Here is an 18,415-nt window from a genome sequence, read left to right as displayed (position 1 = left end):
AGTAGAGCTCTGCCGCCGCCGCGCAGACTCGATGGGTCTCGTACGGGTTCGCGTCCTCTCGGCGTACTCTGGTACCCCATTGGTTACGCGCCGCCGCTCGCTCGGTGGGGGCCGAGAAAGGCACGTTTGAAAGGCGCGTATACGCTGTAATCCGACTCGGCGGCTGCAGCAGCGGTGGTAGCGGCGGCGGCGGCAGCGACGGCGGCGGTGGCGGCGGCGGCGGCGGTGGTGGCGGCGGCGGCGGAAGCTTACGCGGCGCCGCGCGAGAGAGACGCTTCTCAGTTGTGTCAAGCTAGGCGATCGAGTAGGACGCACTTTAATCGTTCCGCCTCCGAGTTACTCTCTCTCTTTCACGAACACACACACAACACACATACACTCACACACATTCTCTCTTCCTCTTTTTTTCCCTTCCTTTTTCTCCTCCTCCATCTCTTGCCACGTCTGTCTCCTTCCACGCTGGACTCCTTCACCGCCGACTGACACACATCCGCCACGGTACGCACGTCCACACACAAGCGCGAGACCCGCGGCATAAGCGCTCGTACGACAAACGCACACACAGACAGACACACACGCGCCACTGTCACCCCCCACAGTCTCAGCTACCTCCAGTCTGCTTCCTTCTTCTTCGCCGCGAGCAACTCTCTCGACTCTCTTCCGCTTTCGTTTATCTTGCGCCTGAATCCGTGAAGTACGCGCGCGCAAGTAAAAGCATCGCACGAGCCGACATACGTCACCCTCGTCCACGTCGTCGTCGTCCGTCGTCGCTGCCGCCGCCTGCCGTCTTTGCCCCGTCTTCGCCCATCGTCTGAGAAACGCAACGCGAAGAAGAGAGAAGGCAGAAGGAAGGCAACGTTGGAGCAAGTCCACGTGATCAGCGCCGCGAAGAGACTCCCTCAAGCACATTTAACGCTATACCTCGCTCGCTCTCTCCCGCTCTCTCTTTCTGTATGCCGAGTACGCATGCATAAAGCAGCCCTCTGACTGCGCGCCCGATTGTCTCCCCTCTTTGAGCCCGTGTGTGTGTGTGTCTGTGTGTGTCTGTGTGTGCCGAGCACGAGCCACCGGTGTCGTGGAGCGACAGAGCTTGCCGGACTGAACTGCGAGAGCGATTCAAGGTCGTCACATCGTCGTCGTCGTATCGTCGTATTGTTGACACACGTTTTCGCGACACACACACGTCGAACAAACTGGGCAAGGAACTGTTAACCGGCTCCTCTTGCTCTCCCTCTCATCGTCCTGATTGCTGCTGGAAAAAAATATGTCAAGCTGAATGAAAAATCGCTGCGGAAAGTCACGAGAGACCGGACATCCGGCAAGGGAAACTCCTCCGAGTAGCCGAGTAGCAGTCGACACGAATAGACGTATACATATCTCTGCAAAAAGACGCGAAACGGAGCACGCGGCTGTCCCATTTCAGCAGTTCTTCCACCGATCGTCTCGAGTAAGAGCGATCGAGAAAGAGAGAGAAAGAAGAAAACAGCGGAAAAAAGATACGTCGCGTTTCTCGCTCTCGCGAGATTAAGCGTTAATCGTTAATTAAGTCACTAAACGATAGTCGTTCAGACGTTAAATCATCGCGAGTACTCCCCCCCCCCCCGCGCGAGACTTGAGAAAGAAATCAAGTAATAGTAATAGAACGGAGAGTCTCGGTTGTGTGTTAGGTGTGTAAAAACGTATGTGTATAAAGACGAGTCTCGTCGCTAAGTTTTTAGGCTAAAGATAGGAGTAAAATAGAGCAAAAAAAAAGTAAGAAACAATCGCGACATCTGCGTTGTCAGGTGACCGTCGAGGAACAAAGAGAATCGCGTCAAGACAATCAATTGTAATTGTAGTGGGTTGGGACATATCGAGGGAAAGAGAGGGGAAGTTATTTGCGACTTTTTTTCCCAGGTCAGGGCGGTAATGTACATGTCTAGTGTGAGATAAGAGGTCGAGCGATCGACTTTCGTGTCTCTTTATGTGATCTTCAGCCTCTGTACCGATTCTACGTGTGATTCTACACGCTCTACATTAATATCTATATTATATATATACAATCGATATATATACATATATATATATATATTTACACTTATACATACGTATATATACGTTTATACGTATAAAACATATCTGATCGGCATGCCGCGAGACGCTGACACGTGATTCGAGTACGGCTGGATAATAGCGAGGAAAAACGGACCGTAAAGTGATAGAAGGTTAAGGCGTATTAGAAGGTAAAAAAAAAGAAACTTAAGGATCTCTTTCCCTGTCCGGTAATAGGACTACTCTTTGTCAATCTTTGTGACAATCATTTTCAGCTAGCTTTCTTAGCGCGTAACTCGAGGTGTATCACCTTTTTTTCCGATAGGATAACGTTCGCTCGTCGAATTAATAGGGAGGATTAACGAGGAGAAGAAGGGAGCGTAGAGAAGAAGGAAGGGTTAAAAAAAAAGATATATTTCACGTACCTACGTCGTTTCAATTACACGAGCAAGAGAATCGTGCGAATCGAGAGACGAAGGTCGCCTCCGTCTCTCTCGCGCCTCTTCCGCACACTAAGTACATATTTTAATCCGCACCACGTAAATTTCCCCTCTCTTTCTTGTCTATCACCCATCACTAACCGCCCCTTCGCGGATCTCCCTCTTCGTGGTTGTAACTGTGTTGCCCTCTCTCCGCTCGCTCACACTACTGACAATCATTCGGAAGTTCACTCCCGACGACGCGTTTCGCGTTCGTCGTTCCTCTTAGGGTAAACATCCTCGCACGTATCATTTAGGGATCTCAATCCGGCTGTCTCGATTGCATATGTAGATAACGCTTAGACCACGTCGTTGTTGTATCGATGTAACGTAAGAGTAGCGCGTGTGCACGTTTTGCGTGTGCGTGTGTATGTGTACGTGTATATAGCTCGTAAGTAGAATTCAGTCTGTTTGGTGTACTCGCGTACGCGTACGGGTACCAAAGTCCTACGCGATCACTTCGCGAGTCAAAGAGAGACTACCTGCAACCGCGCGTTTCTCCCGTCCGGACGACTATCTGCAAATCCCGCGCGATTCGATCGTCAGCTGAGTGCGCTCTCTCTCTTTCTCCCTCTTTCTACATCGCTGTTCTATCGAGATCGGCGTAGAACTCGCTGTAACGAGAAATCGAACGGGCGTCACTCGGCTCGTTCGTTGAAACGAGAGGAAAGGAAAACAAGAAAAAAAAAACGGCCAATCGAGCGTCCTGTCCCGAGGGGAGGACGACGAAGAAGCAAAAATAAGAGAAACACGAGGAGGACGAGCGTCCCTGAACGGGGACCGGCGGAGGAGTGAGGACAAGGGAGGGTACTCGTTCAAGCTGTGGTGGCCATCGTACGAGTGGAGCCGATCGTGCAAAACGGAAACCGCTCGCTGCCAGGCCGCGTCGGTGGAACGTGCCTGCTGGAACGCACAGGAACGCGCACGGACCCTCTGGGGCCTGCAGCAGTCGTTCGCGGCCGCTACGAGCCGCAATTTCTTCCTGCATCCTACGAGCAAATCCTGGCTCGCGGAGACGATCATCGGCGCTGACGAGACACGTTCCCCCATCACCACGTATTTTCATTCGTACCCGTTCGTCCCGGGTGGTGCGGTGCCCCTGCCCCCGCCCCTGCTAAACGGCATTAACAATCCGGCGGCAGCAGCGATCACCCCGGGGCTGGTAGGACATCTCTTTGGTGCTCAGCAGGCCTGCAACCTCGCCTGCACTTGCTCTTGCAACATCGTTGCTAACTGCAACCCCCATCATCAACACCACCATCAGCAGCAACAGCATCAGCAGCATCAGCAGCAGCAACAGCAGCAGCAGCATCACAGGACACTCGGTACCACGGCGGTCCTGCTGCAACCAGTTGATCATATCAAAGACACTATGGTGAGTCCACCTTTCTTCGCTCAATCGTTGCCACGAGGAATTCTGCCGAAGGTTAGTCCATCTTCTCTGACAGTACAATTATCTAGCGGTAGATCTGAAAATTCGGATCCAATCGTGTATCTTCTTCGTACGATTCATAGCAATTATCGTATCGAAAACGCTATGAAGAATATATTCTGCAGCTATTATTATTTGATTCGAAATAACGTTGAATAACGAGAGTCTTGTTTATTTCTTTTTTCACTCTTGTAAATAGCCGATAAAAATTTTGCGATAATTAGCTTGTTAGATGATTGTTAGTCGTCGACCATCCAATTTGCGTCTTCTCGTGCAAACAACGTCGATCGCGCGGAGAATCAGTTGCCTCTCGCGTCTTGATCGCGCTATATTCGCGATCTTGACAATGGCGCTATACCCGGTGCCCCCGGTGGAAATCCCCCGAGCATCCGCGTACTCTCCGCGTGTCTCCGAAGACAAAGCTCTCACGGGAGTTCCTCGGAGGTAACGAACCCTCGACAGCCAGTAACGAGGATACTTACTGCCGGGCACGAGTAATACTCCCGTGCACGGCGGAGGATAGAGGCGATGAATCAGGAATGGATTTAGTCGCGACGAGCCACGATGAATTACTTCCTACGTTTGCCGTGTAAACAGGGGGAGTATCCTCACCGAAAACCCGGGAGCTTGGCGTGAATTCGCTACCTCCGTTCACGCTCTCGCTCCTTCTTCTTCTTCCTCCTCTTCCTCTCTTGTGCTTCTCCTCCACCGCCGCTCGGTAAACGTTTCGCGGGGAGCACGGACGGCGCTTTAAATCCCGAACTGTCTACGGGGGCATCCTCTTTAATCCTTCGATCGACAGGTGTCGAGCAAGAGTGGAGGAGAAGGAGCGAGAGAGAACGTGAGCGGAGGCGTCCCGCCTCGCGACGTGACATCCCGCGATCGAGAATCCCGAACAAACCTACCCTTTCCGCCTGATCGGATGATCGCGCCGCTCGTCGATCCCCGGCACGAGAACCTAATTTTCTCACCCGTTTCCCGCATCCCGGGCCCTTCGTCTCCGCCTCTCTCTCTCTCTCTCTCTCTCAGCCTCTCCGCCGTCGTTCCGTCTCATCCACCTCTTCGTGCCCGAGTTGCGCCGCGCCTCGTCAAGCACGTAGCGAAAGAATCGCATTATTGCCGGCGGCATACAGCGCAGTCGATATTCTACAGTTTCTCTCTCTCCCCCTCTCTCTCTTTATATATACATATACACACCCCCATACGCGCGTTTAATTGGCGCACGTGTAATCTCCATCCACAGTTGTTGGAACGCGGAACTTGCCGCGAGTGTGGGAGTGCGGGAGTCAAGACGGGCATGTCGGATGGGATCGCGAAGTTTGCCTACCACGATCATACGTAGAGCTTCGAGATCTCGCCAGATAGTTCGAGCTCGAAGTGCGAATCTAATTTGGTAATCATTCGATCTGTTGGAACACGTACTTCTGTGTACCGCCAGAAAATTTCCCATTTCACTGTGCTCGGTCTCGGTGTTGCGAATTAAAAATCGTTATATGTGGTCGCTGAATATTCGTACGATTATTCCGCCAGTTTCCGCCTCCTACGAACGGATCGCGCTCGAGAATGTTAAAAAGAATAGTCGTTACCTTCTTGACGGGGGTCGTTCGAATGCATCGTTCGCGGAAAGATTTACACGCTCTCCGGATTTGTGCGAGTCGCGATTTTACGACGTTTAAAATAAACCGGCAAGACGTCACTCAATATCCCTTCTTTTATTCTTTTCGCGTAGGAAAAATCTGTCGGCGTTACGGAAGGATTACATTTCTTTTGACAATTGATCGATCTATGTTTGCCATTGCGTGAATCTCAGATCTGACAAAATGCTACTGAATATATATTCTACCTAATAAAGATTAATGCTCGTTAGGCTCTTGTAATTCATATATGTACATCGATGTACAAGTAAAATACATTTGCAATCGTCAGTTCCTCTAATTTTTTAGGCTAATATTAATATCACACGGAATTGTTTTTTTTCTTTCAACTTTTTCGTGCAAATTATAATTTGTAGCGCTTAGAAATTCTTGTTGACATTGTGATCCTTCAAGTAGTCGTCGAGACCGTCTCGGTGGCAATTGCTTTCGCATCTCGTCAAGCGAAGTAATTATGTTAAGTGCCTCGTTCAAGCTTCCGTTTTGAATGATGCGCGACTCATTTCGTAACGATATGTGGGAGTTTTCCCCTTTTTCCCCCATCCCGTTCTTGCGCCCCTTTTCACGTGTACGTTTCCGATAAAATGGGTCATCCTGTCCCACAATGAATGTATCTACGGTTCCTTCCTCCTTTCGTTGGATGAGACTCGGAGGAAATGTCAACAGAGCGACGTTGGAGATGGGGAAGAGACGCGGAAAGGGGAATGCGCGCACTCGACGGAAATCTCTTTGGAAATCTGCTTTCTTGCTCGTTATTGCAATATTCCTCGCGGGCGCACTCGTTTAATGTAACACGCGTATTACGTCGGAAATGGCATGCGCGGCGAACGGAACGTGTAGCAGTGTCAGAGAGATTTGATTGAATTTTATTTGAAAGGGACAGACTCTTGGCAGGAGGCAGGGTAAGGTGCAAAATACTATACGCGCACGTCTTTCAGGTTTACCTTCCGTAAACATTTTTCAGGATTCAGCTTTCTTTCGTAGGAACGTTGCAATAACTTCATTCTGTCGATTCTCCGCAAAACGCGAAGTGGAACAACGAATATATCGATTTTTGGTAACTTAATGCAACCGAATATGCATTTTACTGTCATTTAATTAATAACTTACTCGAAAACACGAGATAAGAGAAGTCTTTAATACGATTGATTCATCCTGCTTTCGCGATTATTTGATTTGACCGGTTCTGAAATTTTTTAAACCGGGAAAGACACAAGTGCTTACATATCTTCGTTTTAATTTTTTTCTTGCGTTTGACGTAATCGTCAATAGACAGTTGCAGGTCCATATCCGCAAATTAAATCAGATAACACGTCACTTTAAACGAAGCGCCGTTGTTAATCAAAACGGAGTGTCGCCACGGGAGATATAATTATCGGACGTCGTAGTCGCTTTTGAGCGATCCCGAAACCACCGGGCTTTTCCCACACGTACGTAATCCTTTCTCCGTTCTTACCCTTCCCTTTCCAAACGAGATACCACCATCAACCCGGTTTAATCGCCCCCTCGTATTCAGTCGGCGAGTTCGCCGAATGATTCGCAACTCCGTGCGCCAGCGTGCAGCGGCACGGGTGAAAAGCTGGCGACGCGTCGAAATGAAAATGGACGTAAACTCCCGGACGAGAACCGTTTCGGCGCGACTTCGTGCATTCAACCCCCGTGTCTTTCCCTGCCTGCCTGTCTTCCTGCGCGCGTTCACCAAGTGTGACGTGTGCATCAACCCGCCATCGCCAAATCCGATATCACCATATCGCACCGCGATCGGAAACTTACGAGCGCCGGAAAAAAAATTGAAACTTTTCCCGTTACCTAAGATTTCGTAAGGTTCGTTCCCCATTTGTATTTGTTACGGTGCTAAAAAAGAAAATTAAAAATTAGATTTAGAAAATAAAGAAATTTTATTATTTTCTTTGCGTATAGGTCCGAATCTTGTTTTTTAAACATATTTCTCGTGCCGAAACAGTGGCGGTGGCGTTTTCGTTTTAAGCCCCCTGGCTTCTCTGAAATTCACCTTGCGCCCACTTTCGCGCGTTAAAGCGCGAAAATATTGTGTGTACCGGGCGCCATAATGACCAGGATAATTTTGTCCCGTTTGAGTATACATAATTAGAGCGACGTCATACGTGACATAATGTGCGCGCTAACATGTAGCCGCACGTGGAGCGCACATAAGCTCGGTAAACTCTACCGTGGTATATTCATCAGGAAACTTGTGTCCAACAGTTTCTCATGCCAAGTTAAATTGTAGCGAAGAACCGCCCGCTTGTGTTGCAACCGCATTGACCGACCGTCACATAAGCCTTGCTCACACGTTACTCATGCTTCTTCGGGAATTCGGAAGTTCGGGTCCCACGTTTGACCGAGCTACCCGACACACGCTCGTCTGGCGTTTTCGATTAGTCCAAACCAGGCCCTGATCGATCCTTTCATATTGCAGATATTTGGGTAGGAAATTTATTTGAATAAAGAGACCGTAAATATTTATCCGCGTATAATATGACAATCTGCAATTAAATAGCAGGATTTGTCTTCTCGACTTTTTTATTATCTCGGAATTCTTTTCTATTTCATTTTCAGAGTTTGATTATTATCGTTTAATCACGATAGAAATTTCACTTGATAAAAAGTTCGAATCGCTGTGCAAATTACAGAAACGAAGTAGACAGAATCGAACAAGAAAAGAAGGATTAAGGAAATGAACGAAAGGATTCTATTATCTCTTCTGCGAAACTCTTTCATTCGGTAGTAAACGCGGTAATAATCTCTCGGGCGTAATCGTCCCGCAATGCACTAAGATCGTTGTAATACGGTGTGTTGATCCGGGTATGTGTTCGCTTGCTCACGTCGAATTCGTACTTTACGATTCCGAGGCGATGCGGCCTCTCGATGTGGCCCCCGATGCAGTTCGATGCGCCGCTGAATTTCGCCACCGGCACACCGATTCTCTTCTTTACGAGCCGGCGAAGCGCAACGGGGCGCTCTCTTTCTCTCTCTCTCTCGCAGGCGGTCGAGTTCCGAGTTCCGACGCGCGACACGGTTTTATCGGCGATATCCTATGAGCCGGCGCTCGTATCTTTCCTGCTTCTCCGTGTTCCGGAATATAAAAAGATCGCGACGGGGTGAATCGCGCGCGCGCGCAAAAAGCGACTGACAATTGATAATTCGTCGGAAGCTTTACGTGCGCGCGCGAAACTGGAGTTTTCCGTTCATTGGACGTCCGGTGTGCGTTAACCGAATCGTAAAATTTTACGAGAAAGTGCAATTCGGTGCTGTTGGATAAAGAATAAATTCCACGCAGTGTCGATATGCACCTGCGTTCGAATATACATCTTCTATCCCGGTTTTTTTTCGTGGTGCATGCATGCGTGCGTTTCGTGATACTGTTAGTTCGCCGCGTCTTGATCGCGTTACGAGCTAACCGATAAAGCAAAATAACGCCTCGCCGAGCGGCAGTTCCTCAATAAGCACGCGTGATGCGCGACGTAATTAAAATCCGTAAGTAACAAGAGCTTACACGCGGATCGACTCGAGTGATCTGCATAATACGTTGTGCGTTGCGCGCGACCCAAATCCGCGTAATAGAGTTTCTACGGCGGAGGATAAGAACGCTTGGAGAGGAATATCTATGTTCCCCTCTGCTCCCCATTTGCATCTTCTCTCTCTCTCTCTCTCTCTCTCTCTCTCTCTCTCTCTCTCTCTCTCTCTTTCTTTCGTTTTCCTCAAAGAGAGAACCTCGCGTCGCTCCCCTTTTATGCATCATCGCGGGCCTACTTTCGATCTCGTTCTCGAGGATCGCCTTCCATCATGCGTCGCGCATACTTCAGCCTCCAAGTGCAATTCCGTCGTAGACGAGACGGGAGGTGGGGGCGCAGAAAAGAGGATGATGCAACGTGGGAAAGAGGATACGGGTCGGGGGGGGGGGGGAGATGATAGCGTAATGCAGTGTTGTGAAGAAGACGTACCTCCGGGGGTCGCAAGACGCGGGCGATTATTGTCGTGGGCGTTATGCGCTCCGAAACAGGGCTTCTGAGAAACTGTCCCTTCTTGTGTACATACGTCAATAATTATTCTTAAACCGTTATTGAAATTTATTTATATTTTAAAAATGTTCGGTAGGGGATAGTAAAAAGAGACATATAGTGATGTGACAACGTTGACTACGAGCGAATTTTCGCAGCTTGCTCGACGTGGAAAATCATTCGCACGACGAATGGGGTGGTTTTCGGAATTCGGTCAAGCGGAAATTGGTAATCCGATTTTGAATGCGCGAACGTTGGCAGGCCGATAGATTTTTAGTGTGTGTCCGATGGCTTCCGATTTTGCACTTTTCTGCGAAAGAGATGTGCGGCGTGCATCCATTCCTTTTAAATGCACTTGGAGCTTACGGAAGCGTTATCAGAAAAAAAGAAACGCTGTTCTCTAACAATTTCCAGCAGAATAAAAATCCGCGTCTGAATCTTGAACGTTCCTTTCGAACATCTTTAGTCTTCCGATTGACCAACTGTCATCTGCTTAACGGAAGTGATTGGCTTTCAATGGTGAAAATATACAGGAAAAATATCTAGATGTGTATTTGCCTTGTATTTTCCTGTGAGAATGGCGCGACTAACGGGACGATAACTCACTTACAGCGTCAGTTGCATGTTGAACTATTTAAATCGATAGATACGGCTCTACAGTCATCTCACATCTGCGATACTTTATTCCTGTTTTAAACTGAGTTTATTAAAAAAAAACCGTTTTTAGTTTTTTATAGCCAATGTTATTTTTTTCTCTGGAAGGAAACGAATGCAACTTCTATTTTCGAAAAGTGGATAAAATATTTGCAATATTGACGAGAGAAAGATAATACAGATTTTTTTTTAGAACCATTTGTAACATTCGAACGTCGCATACGAAAAATTCAGAGTCAAGATATTTCGGGATCGTCGTCGAGAAATCGCGAATTTCCGCGACTCTATAGTGGCTCTCGTAGACATGTCCTACGTTTCTACGATGCTGGAAAATGCACTCCGAGTATCCCGGTTATGTATCCTGCGGGCATAGTAACACGAATACTTATCCGTGGTAAATGTACGCGGTAAATGCTACGAGAAAGAAAGAAAGACAGAGAGAGAGAGAGAGAAAGAGAAAGAGAAGAAGAGTGGAGATGTCGGTTATGTACGTAGGCGTCAAGAATGGTCTTGCACGACCGGGATGGAAGCACGTGAGAAAGAGTTTCCGTGGGATTACGCAGCCTTTTTCCGCGTTCTACTTAAGGATCGATCGCGCCCTGGCATTGGCTCGCCGCCGTTCGACGGTGTGACGAAAGTAACCCCGCGACGTTTGTCCGAGACGTGAGCTTATCGGCTTACGCCTGCGTCGGACATGCCTCTTTTTTTCGCCAAAGTGTCCGCGAAGATACGAGGAGCGAATTCTAATTTCGATCCACTATCAGTTTGCTTGTACCGCGCACACTTTATTCCCGTTCCGTTTTCGGAATAAGCGATGCGAGAGAGATGCATCGTTGGCGCATCGCGATCATAGGCGTTGACTTCAAGAATATCGAAATACCTTCTGTATTACACGACGCGTATCGACTTTATGAAGATCAGTGGCTGCATAGCGATTGATATCGAGCGAATTCCGTGATCGAATCGAGGAGAAATCGATCGAGGAAAAATTCTCCAGAGTCTCTCTCTCTCTCTCCATCTCTCTCTCTCTCTCTCTCTTTCTCTCTCATTTCTTTTTCAATGGCGAGGGAAGGGATTACGAATTGCAATTCCTTCTTCTCGAGCGGTACGGTGATTTAGGGGAATCCATCACAAGCTGCGGCTGTCTAGATCTATTATTGGGCGCCAGGACGTAAGTTAGCGGCCGCGGGAGTTAGACGAAGAGCCGAAGGGGTGGGCTGGAGGGATTCGCGCCGATGGTGTCTAGGGATAACGCGGCGGGCGTATTAGGTAATTGCGGGGCCGAGGAGTTCTGCCGAGGAGTCGGAAAAGAGGGTCGCCCGGTGGCGTAGGCAGGGAAAGGGATGTGATTTATATCGCTGGCACGTGACGCCGGCTAGAAATTATCGTTCGTTACCTTACCGCGGATCGTCAGACCTTTACGTACGTATATACGCCGCTTACGGCACACTCTCTTCACCGTAGATGAAGTTACGGTGGGTTCGCGTTCGGTTTTACGCGTGGGAAGGCGACTGGCGCGGCGCGGCGTCACCGCGTATTTTCGGCTCATCTTGCACGTTTCGGTCACTCTCCACGCTGTATATTTTTGGGGACTACGGCGCGTTTACGTCAGGTTTCTGCCTGCATTTTGCTGTTAAATGCGACGACCGTCTGGTAACGTTGCACTTTATTTGTTCAACGTGAGATGTTTATTCGGCGCGACGCAAAAGATAACCGCGCGTTAAAGTGGACACAACGTGGACACTATTCGCGCGACGTTAATTCGTTAAGTTTGTTTGCGTTTTTCAAGTTTTACGATATGAAAACCTTTTTTCGCCCGGAACGAATATATGCATGGCGATGTATTAATCTTCTTCAAAATATTCCCTGTTTATTTTGCTCGGTATCGATTGTCGCGTTTTCTTAAGCGTGACAGGTGATCGCGCGTGTTATTGCATTTCGATCGATAGCTTGTTCGAGGGCGACACTGGAGAGAAGAGTATTTCCTTTCGGAGCGCAATGACACGGGAAGGGAAATGTTATATGAATTTACTATCCGAAAGATGTAATAATTTTCTATGGGTCAATTGATTGAAAAATGTCGATTCACCATCACCCTTTTTGTTATTTTGCTTTGTTTCCGAATTTATCATGCTGTGACGTTATCAGTTCATGATCTATGAAACAGTATTAGACGCGGTGTTTTCAAAAGGCTAATAGCCATCCATTTATATGGTTTTACACATCTCATGTTTCTACATTTCTTGCACTGCGATATTGTATCGTAAAATCTACTACGGTCAATGTATGCATTCTATTGCGTTTTTATTTATTAAGTGATATCTATATGTATCTATACGCTTATATTACTGCGATATTGTATCGTAAAATCTACTACGGTCAATGTATGCATTCTATTGCGTTTTTATTTATTAAATGATATCTGTACGTATCTATACGCTTATATTACTTTAGATATTGTGTATAGAATCCCATAGAGGGTTTTACAATCTGGCCCAGTATCGGGCCCTGATGTTCCCTGGATCTTGCAAAATATTGCGCAATATCGTATTCGACTTTAATGAAAGCGCGGAAAAATTGTCTTCGCAGTAAGTGATTAATGTGCCTTAATTCATTATTGAGTCCACGATATTTAATGTATGACGTTGCACTGTCCGTGCAATATATATGTTTCGAAAGTACCTCGTAGCGTTATGTTCAATGTCTCGTTAATTACTCAACATGCATCGCTAATGCCTATCCATCGTAAAGAGTTTCCATCTTCAACCCTTGCTGTGTTTACTGTCGCTCTCTTTCGTAGAGCCCTCTTACACGCCGAAACGTAACACTCGACCACACGCAATCCCAAGAGGCATCTAACAGTAGACGTATCTAATTACCTAATGACGTTAATTAAAGTCGGATGGCTGAGGATTTGCCTTTATTCTCGCCACGGGATGTTTTCGTCTATTTCTGTCTTTTCAGTCTTCCTCGATTATTCGCTCCCTTTTTTCTCTTTTTTCTCTCGCATTTTTCTCTCTCTGATAATGTCTACCGCACTCAACTTGGTTCGTTTATAAACTCGCACGATCGACATTCGCGATATTGAACGATGAGAGTGGGGCCACTTATTACTTTTATTCAATTGATTAGCTTTTTTCCACTTTGGGACGATGTATTTATATCAGATCCATATAAATTAGATGGGAAATTTAATGTTATAGGTCATAAAATATTTATTCATGCTATGTAATTATATCTTTCGGTATATTTTTATCGACAAATTTAGCGATAACGATTTAACGATAACGACATCTCTAGTACCTTATATAACTCATTTAGAGGAGATGCACACATATATTCCACTCACACGGTGCTCTACGAGGAACTACTTGACCGTAGCTAGCTCTTCCGTTGAATGGAGCCGGCGCGATAGAAAGCGAAATGTTTAATTCCCCGCCAGATGATAATTAACCGCGTTCCAATTTAACGCCGGCACTGTAAACGACGGCGAAGGGAGAACTGGAAGGCAGACTGTGGAAGCCATGATATTGAAAGTAATTGCAAGGTGCGGAGCTGTAATTTCGTGCTAACGAGTGGTTATATACTGAATGAGCGCGTTTTAAGCTGTCGTTTTTTTCCTTCGAACGACCCCGTCGATCGCGATTCTCTTTTTTTTCCTTACGTCATCGCGCGGTGACGTAAAGAATCGTGTAAGGACTGAAAGATAGGTACATATGTATATATCCCTGATATCCCTGCATATCCGACCCTGAAGTCAGAAAATTATTATTAACTCTTCCATTTAAATGTTTGAAAATTTATTTCGACTTCTCATGCCACTTTCAATTCAATTTGACATAAATCATATTTATATTTAACCCAGAATTAGAAGTATCATACGCGCGCTTATTTGCTCAAAGTTATCTGTGCCTGCAACATGTCTTTGGGGCGAGGCTCGTCGACGTGCGACGGTTAATGACGAAGGTGGGGTAAAACCGAGTCAGGGGGGTGGCACGGCAACGGGAGACAGTGACAGAAACCGGGGTAACGAAGGGGGGCTGCCTGACGATGGGACCCTGCGGTTTGTTGGTACGTTACTGCGGTACGCGGTGCGGTACCGAGCCGTCAAGTTCATATTGCCGGTTTCCTGTCATTAACGCGCCGCATCGGGCACCAGCAACATTCTCCTCACTCCTTCCTCTCCAGTATCTCTTTCTCTCTCTGTCTCTCTCTCTGTCTCGCTCTCCCGAGTGTTCTCGAAATATACGCCCCGTGCACACGTAGTACCTAACGTAGTTTGCCGGTGACTCTGACGTGCGTAGTCTCGCGTTGACACGCGACACGTTCGTTCTCACAGTTGAGCAGCGAGACGAGCGATGACACAAGTTTCGTTTGCGCGATATCTTTCTCGCATTATATTCTCTCATGGCGAGATAACTTTTTTTCTAAGGGCACAATGCAACGTAAGAATAACGTAGAATTCCACGCATGGGTCGAATGGAAAGGATTAATAAAAGCGTTTCCTCGTAGCGGGAACGTATAACGGTAAATTGTTTAAATGGGGCTTCAAACGTTGCCCGGAAGAGTGTTTGAATGAAAGAAATTATTGGCGATAAATTGGGAAAGAATGCAAGTAAAATAACTGTCTGGCAGATCGGGCCGGGATAATTGCTACCAATCTAACGCGAATTTCGCGCGAAAATTTTCATTCATTTATACGCCGTTATATCTATCTGTTAAGCGAGCCGGGGCTGAAACATCGTTACACCGTTTACGCGCCGTCGAATATGCGGGGGCTGACGTATTCGCTGCAAAGTCGACGTTTCGGGAGAGAAAAATCGAGATAGGAATGTTTTCGTCGATGCTGTCCGTTGTACGAGGCCAGCTGTCGTGTCGACCTTAAATCAAAATCACACGTTGAAAAATGGAACGCGGATAGGAGCTCTGACGACGTGCCCTGTAAATTATCTCTGACCTATGCGACTACGCGCGTCAGTGGATTAAATGATGAACAAGTCGTGGATTGTGAGATAATTTTTAAACAAAGTGGCTTTTCTTCCGTTTTGCCTTTTCTCTTCGATGAAATCGAAGGAGACCATCCGGCGCGCGAAACACATAAATTCTCGTAGCGCAGTTGCGAGAGATAAGCTTACCTGCACCTGCACGCCTATCGCGTTCTAATGTTCCATTTGCCTCGATAGAACGTCAGGTCGGGGGTAGTCAGGAGGAACGGGAAAACAGGTGGCCCGTTTGAAACCTCGATAACTGGAACTTGTCACTTTGTCGACGTGACGACGGCCTCTGAATTCGTAATCGCGCTTGGGCTATCCTTCTCTCATCTCTCTCATCTTCTCTCTCTCTCTCTCTCTCTCTCTCTCTCTCTCTCTCGATCTTTCGTTGCTAATCACCAGAATCTTCGGATTAGCACGTAGCTAGAGTGCCAGTCGAAGTACTGAATTCCGACCCAGCTTCCCGGATCTACATCGGGGAACGGTGCAGAGTTTGACGTTTCTACAAGATTCACGTCGGGAAACGATTCCTTCGCTCGCGCGTGTCGTTACGTCAGCTTGATTGTATCGATGATCTCTTTATCATCAAAGAAACTTCTTTCCTAACGTTTTCAACTTTCTTTTAGCTTTCCTTCGATTCAAAGTTTGAGAATGTTGGTAATTGGACTCTCCTCTGCGCACTCCAGTTAGACTGAAATGTTCGTAACGTCTCTCAACCAACACTTACATTTTTGGACGGTCAATTAGTTCTAGTAAAATCGCTGATTGTTTTTCACAATCGCGAGTTTATATTCGCGTGCTCCTCCGTAATGCGTTTGAATACCATCTCGCTTTGTAAGCGACGATATACAATACGTTTCATGCGTTCCAGTTTCCTTTGGCCTTCTGCGTAGAATTCCGAGCGAACCGCGTACGCCGTACGCGCGGATTCTCGCGCGGGAACAACATCGGAGCAATGAAAAAAGTCTGTCGTCTTCTCCGGGTAACCATTACGCGGCATGCTGTACAACAAAGAAGTTCAGCGCACGTAAATCTCTTTAAACCAGCCCGCACGCATCTGTACGTGGCAGCGTCGCAGAAGAAGGATGCGTCGTACCCCCGCATCCACCTCGCAAACTCTCTATCTTCTCCGTCTTTTGTCTTTATGCCCAGCTTTTAATTTCCCCTCCCTTTTTTTTCTCTTTCTCTTCCTTTTTTCCGCGGCATTCTCCGCGTCCACGCTTTCACGAACGGAAAAATTATAATTGAATCCCCTATCGTTATAAGTTTGCAAAATTTTTGGAGTTAACCGCTTGCTAATTGATTGTTTAATTGTTGAGGGGTAATAATATCGGGCTGATTTAATTTTCGCCACTTTTGCGACGTCTTCCGTTATTCGACGCGTTCCGGCACTTGCATGGGAGAACCGTCGGGATTTAACGTACGAATGATGTAATTGCAACGTGCCTTTCATGTAACTATATACCGAAACGGAGTCTGTAAGAGGATTACATTTGTTGGAGTTTGACGGCAGCAGGTTGGAATGTCGGATGGACGTTCATGTAGAACGACTCTTGCTGGAATTTCACTGACTCGCGCGATACAACCATTTCGACTATCCGACTCGCTGTGACGAATTACTACTGTGCGCATTTCGATCCTGTCATGCTGACGCGCCATTGCGTCGTGTCTGCCGACAGGTAACTACTTTATTGTAGGGATTGGATTGTTCCTTTGTAGTCGATCGCATTCCTCAAGGATCTCCTCATGTCGTCGCGATTTTTCCGCGAGTACTGTTAATTAGACGTACTTCTTATACATAAGATATTTCTCTGTGAAAATTTATAATTACTACGAAAGTAATAAGCATTTCCAAATCTCACACACGTTCTATTTTTCAAAATTTTGACGCGAATTTCCGAGATGTACTATACTTATGCTGTTATGCTTTTTTCTTTTTTGTATCGTGATTAATTTCTCGAGTTTGATATCAGCGTGATATGATTATTTGGTGCAATGCGTTATAATTTTCGCATAAAAATAGTAGGCCGACGTGGCAACGAATGCATCCGTGCGGCCAATCCATCGGAGTGTAAACGTTACCTCGAGGTAATACGCGTGCGATAATTTTCTGCATATAAGTAACTATAAAGCACAGGCCATAACTACAAGGGCGTAGATATATAGCTCGTGCGAACGATAAAGCTTAAATCTACGCTTACATCTGACGCTTATATATGCAACGAGGTAAATATTATTTCTCTGCCGCTCACGAACAACAAAACGAATCCATTTTCCGCGACGTAGATATAAAATTCACAGCGATATCGTTTCCGATCGTTTCTTTTCGTATTCCAGGCGAGAAGATGTATTTTCTTTATTTCGGCGTGATTGCACCATCGTGTAAACGTTTGCCAATCGCTACGAACTACGAAGGAATATGTTTCGAGACGCGAATAAGTTGGAGGTGGGGAGTAAAAGTATTCGTTGCTTCATGAAAACGGGTTTCGTCATTTTTGCGAAAAGAAAAAAAAAAGAGAGAAAGAGTAAAGCCAGTTTTCAAAAGGCCATATAAAATTACGACCCGCGAAATCTTTCACGTGCAAACAGGAACCGAGATTAATTTTTCCTATTTAAAATAAGAACGTGGCGCACTTTGCAAGTATAATATTAAGAGACCCTGTGACACGCGGAGCATGTGACGGAAAGTCGCGGAAATGCGAGGTGGGGCATGATCCACGACCCATTTTCTTTATCCTCAAAGTTACAGTTCCCTCTCTATTCCCGAGGCGAAAATATATATCATACAAATGCTCAAAAGGTAGGCGTAGCACCTGTAGCATTTAATTATATTAAAAAGGCCAGTGCTCCAAGAGATGCTTCTAGAAGAAATACGACTTTGGAGCACGTGTAAGTGCTCAAAATGCTATTTTATTGTCCAGAATTTCATGTGCTTCATATGCTCCGTGTACTGCTGAGCACACGGCGTGAGTTACAAATGCTCGAAAATTTGACAACGCATATTACTCTTTTATTCTTAGGGAGGGAAGAGAACCAAAAAAATACAGCCCAGTCTATATTTTCGCTCATGTTCTGTTCCATTGAAGTAAGAACTGCCACATTTACAAGAAGAAAATAATAATAATTTCCCAACCAAACGTAATCGTGTATAATTATA

The 18,415-nt window shown here is 46.5% G+C and overlaps 1 protein-coding gene across 8 annotated transcripts in view; it reads left to right on the top strand.

Moving 5' to 3' along the window:
• Window positions 1–18,415, top strand: part of Heph (polypyrimidine tract-binding protein 1 heph) — a 393,209-nt gene that overhangs the window by 176,684 nt on the left and 198,110 nt on the right. Inside the window, exon 1 of one of the 8 annotated variants that reach the window (XM_071776621.1) lies at window positions 274–3,885. The exons of the other annotated variants lie outside the window; for them this stretch is intronic. Within the exon in view, the coding sequence (XP_071632722.1) occupies window positions 3,883–3,885 (3 nt within the window). The 5' untranslated portion in view covers window positions 274–3,882. Of the gene's footprint in view, window positions 1–273; window positions 3,886–18,415 lie in introns of those variants that run through there. 8 annotated transcript variants of the gene reach the window in all.

This window comes from Temnothorax longispinosus, chromosome 4 (assembly GCF_030848805.1).
Source record: "Temnothorax longispinosus isolate EJ_2023e chromosome 4, Tlon_JGU_v1, whole genome shotgun sequence".
Taxonomy (NCBI): domain Eukaryota; kingdom Metazoa; phylum Arthropoda; class Insecta; order Hymenoptera; family Formicidae; genus Temnothorax; species Temnothorax longispinosus.
Note: the sequence above shows the minus strand (reverse complement) of the source record. Positions and strands in the feature narration are given on the sequence as shown.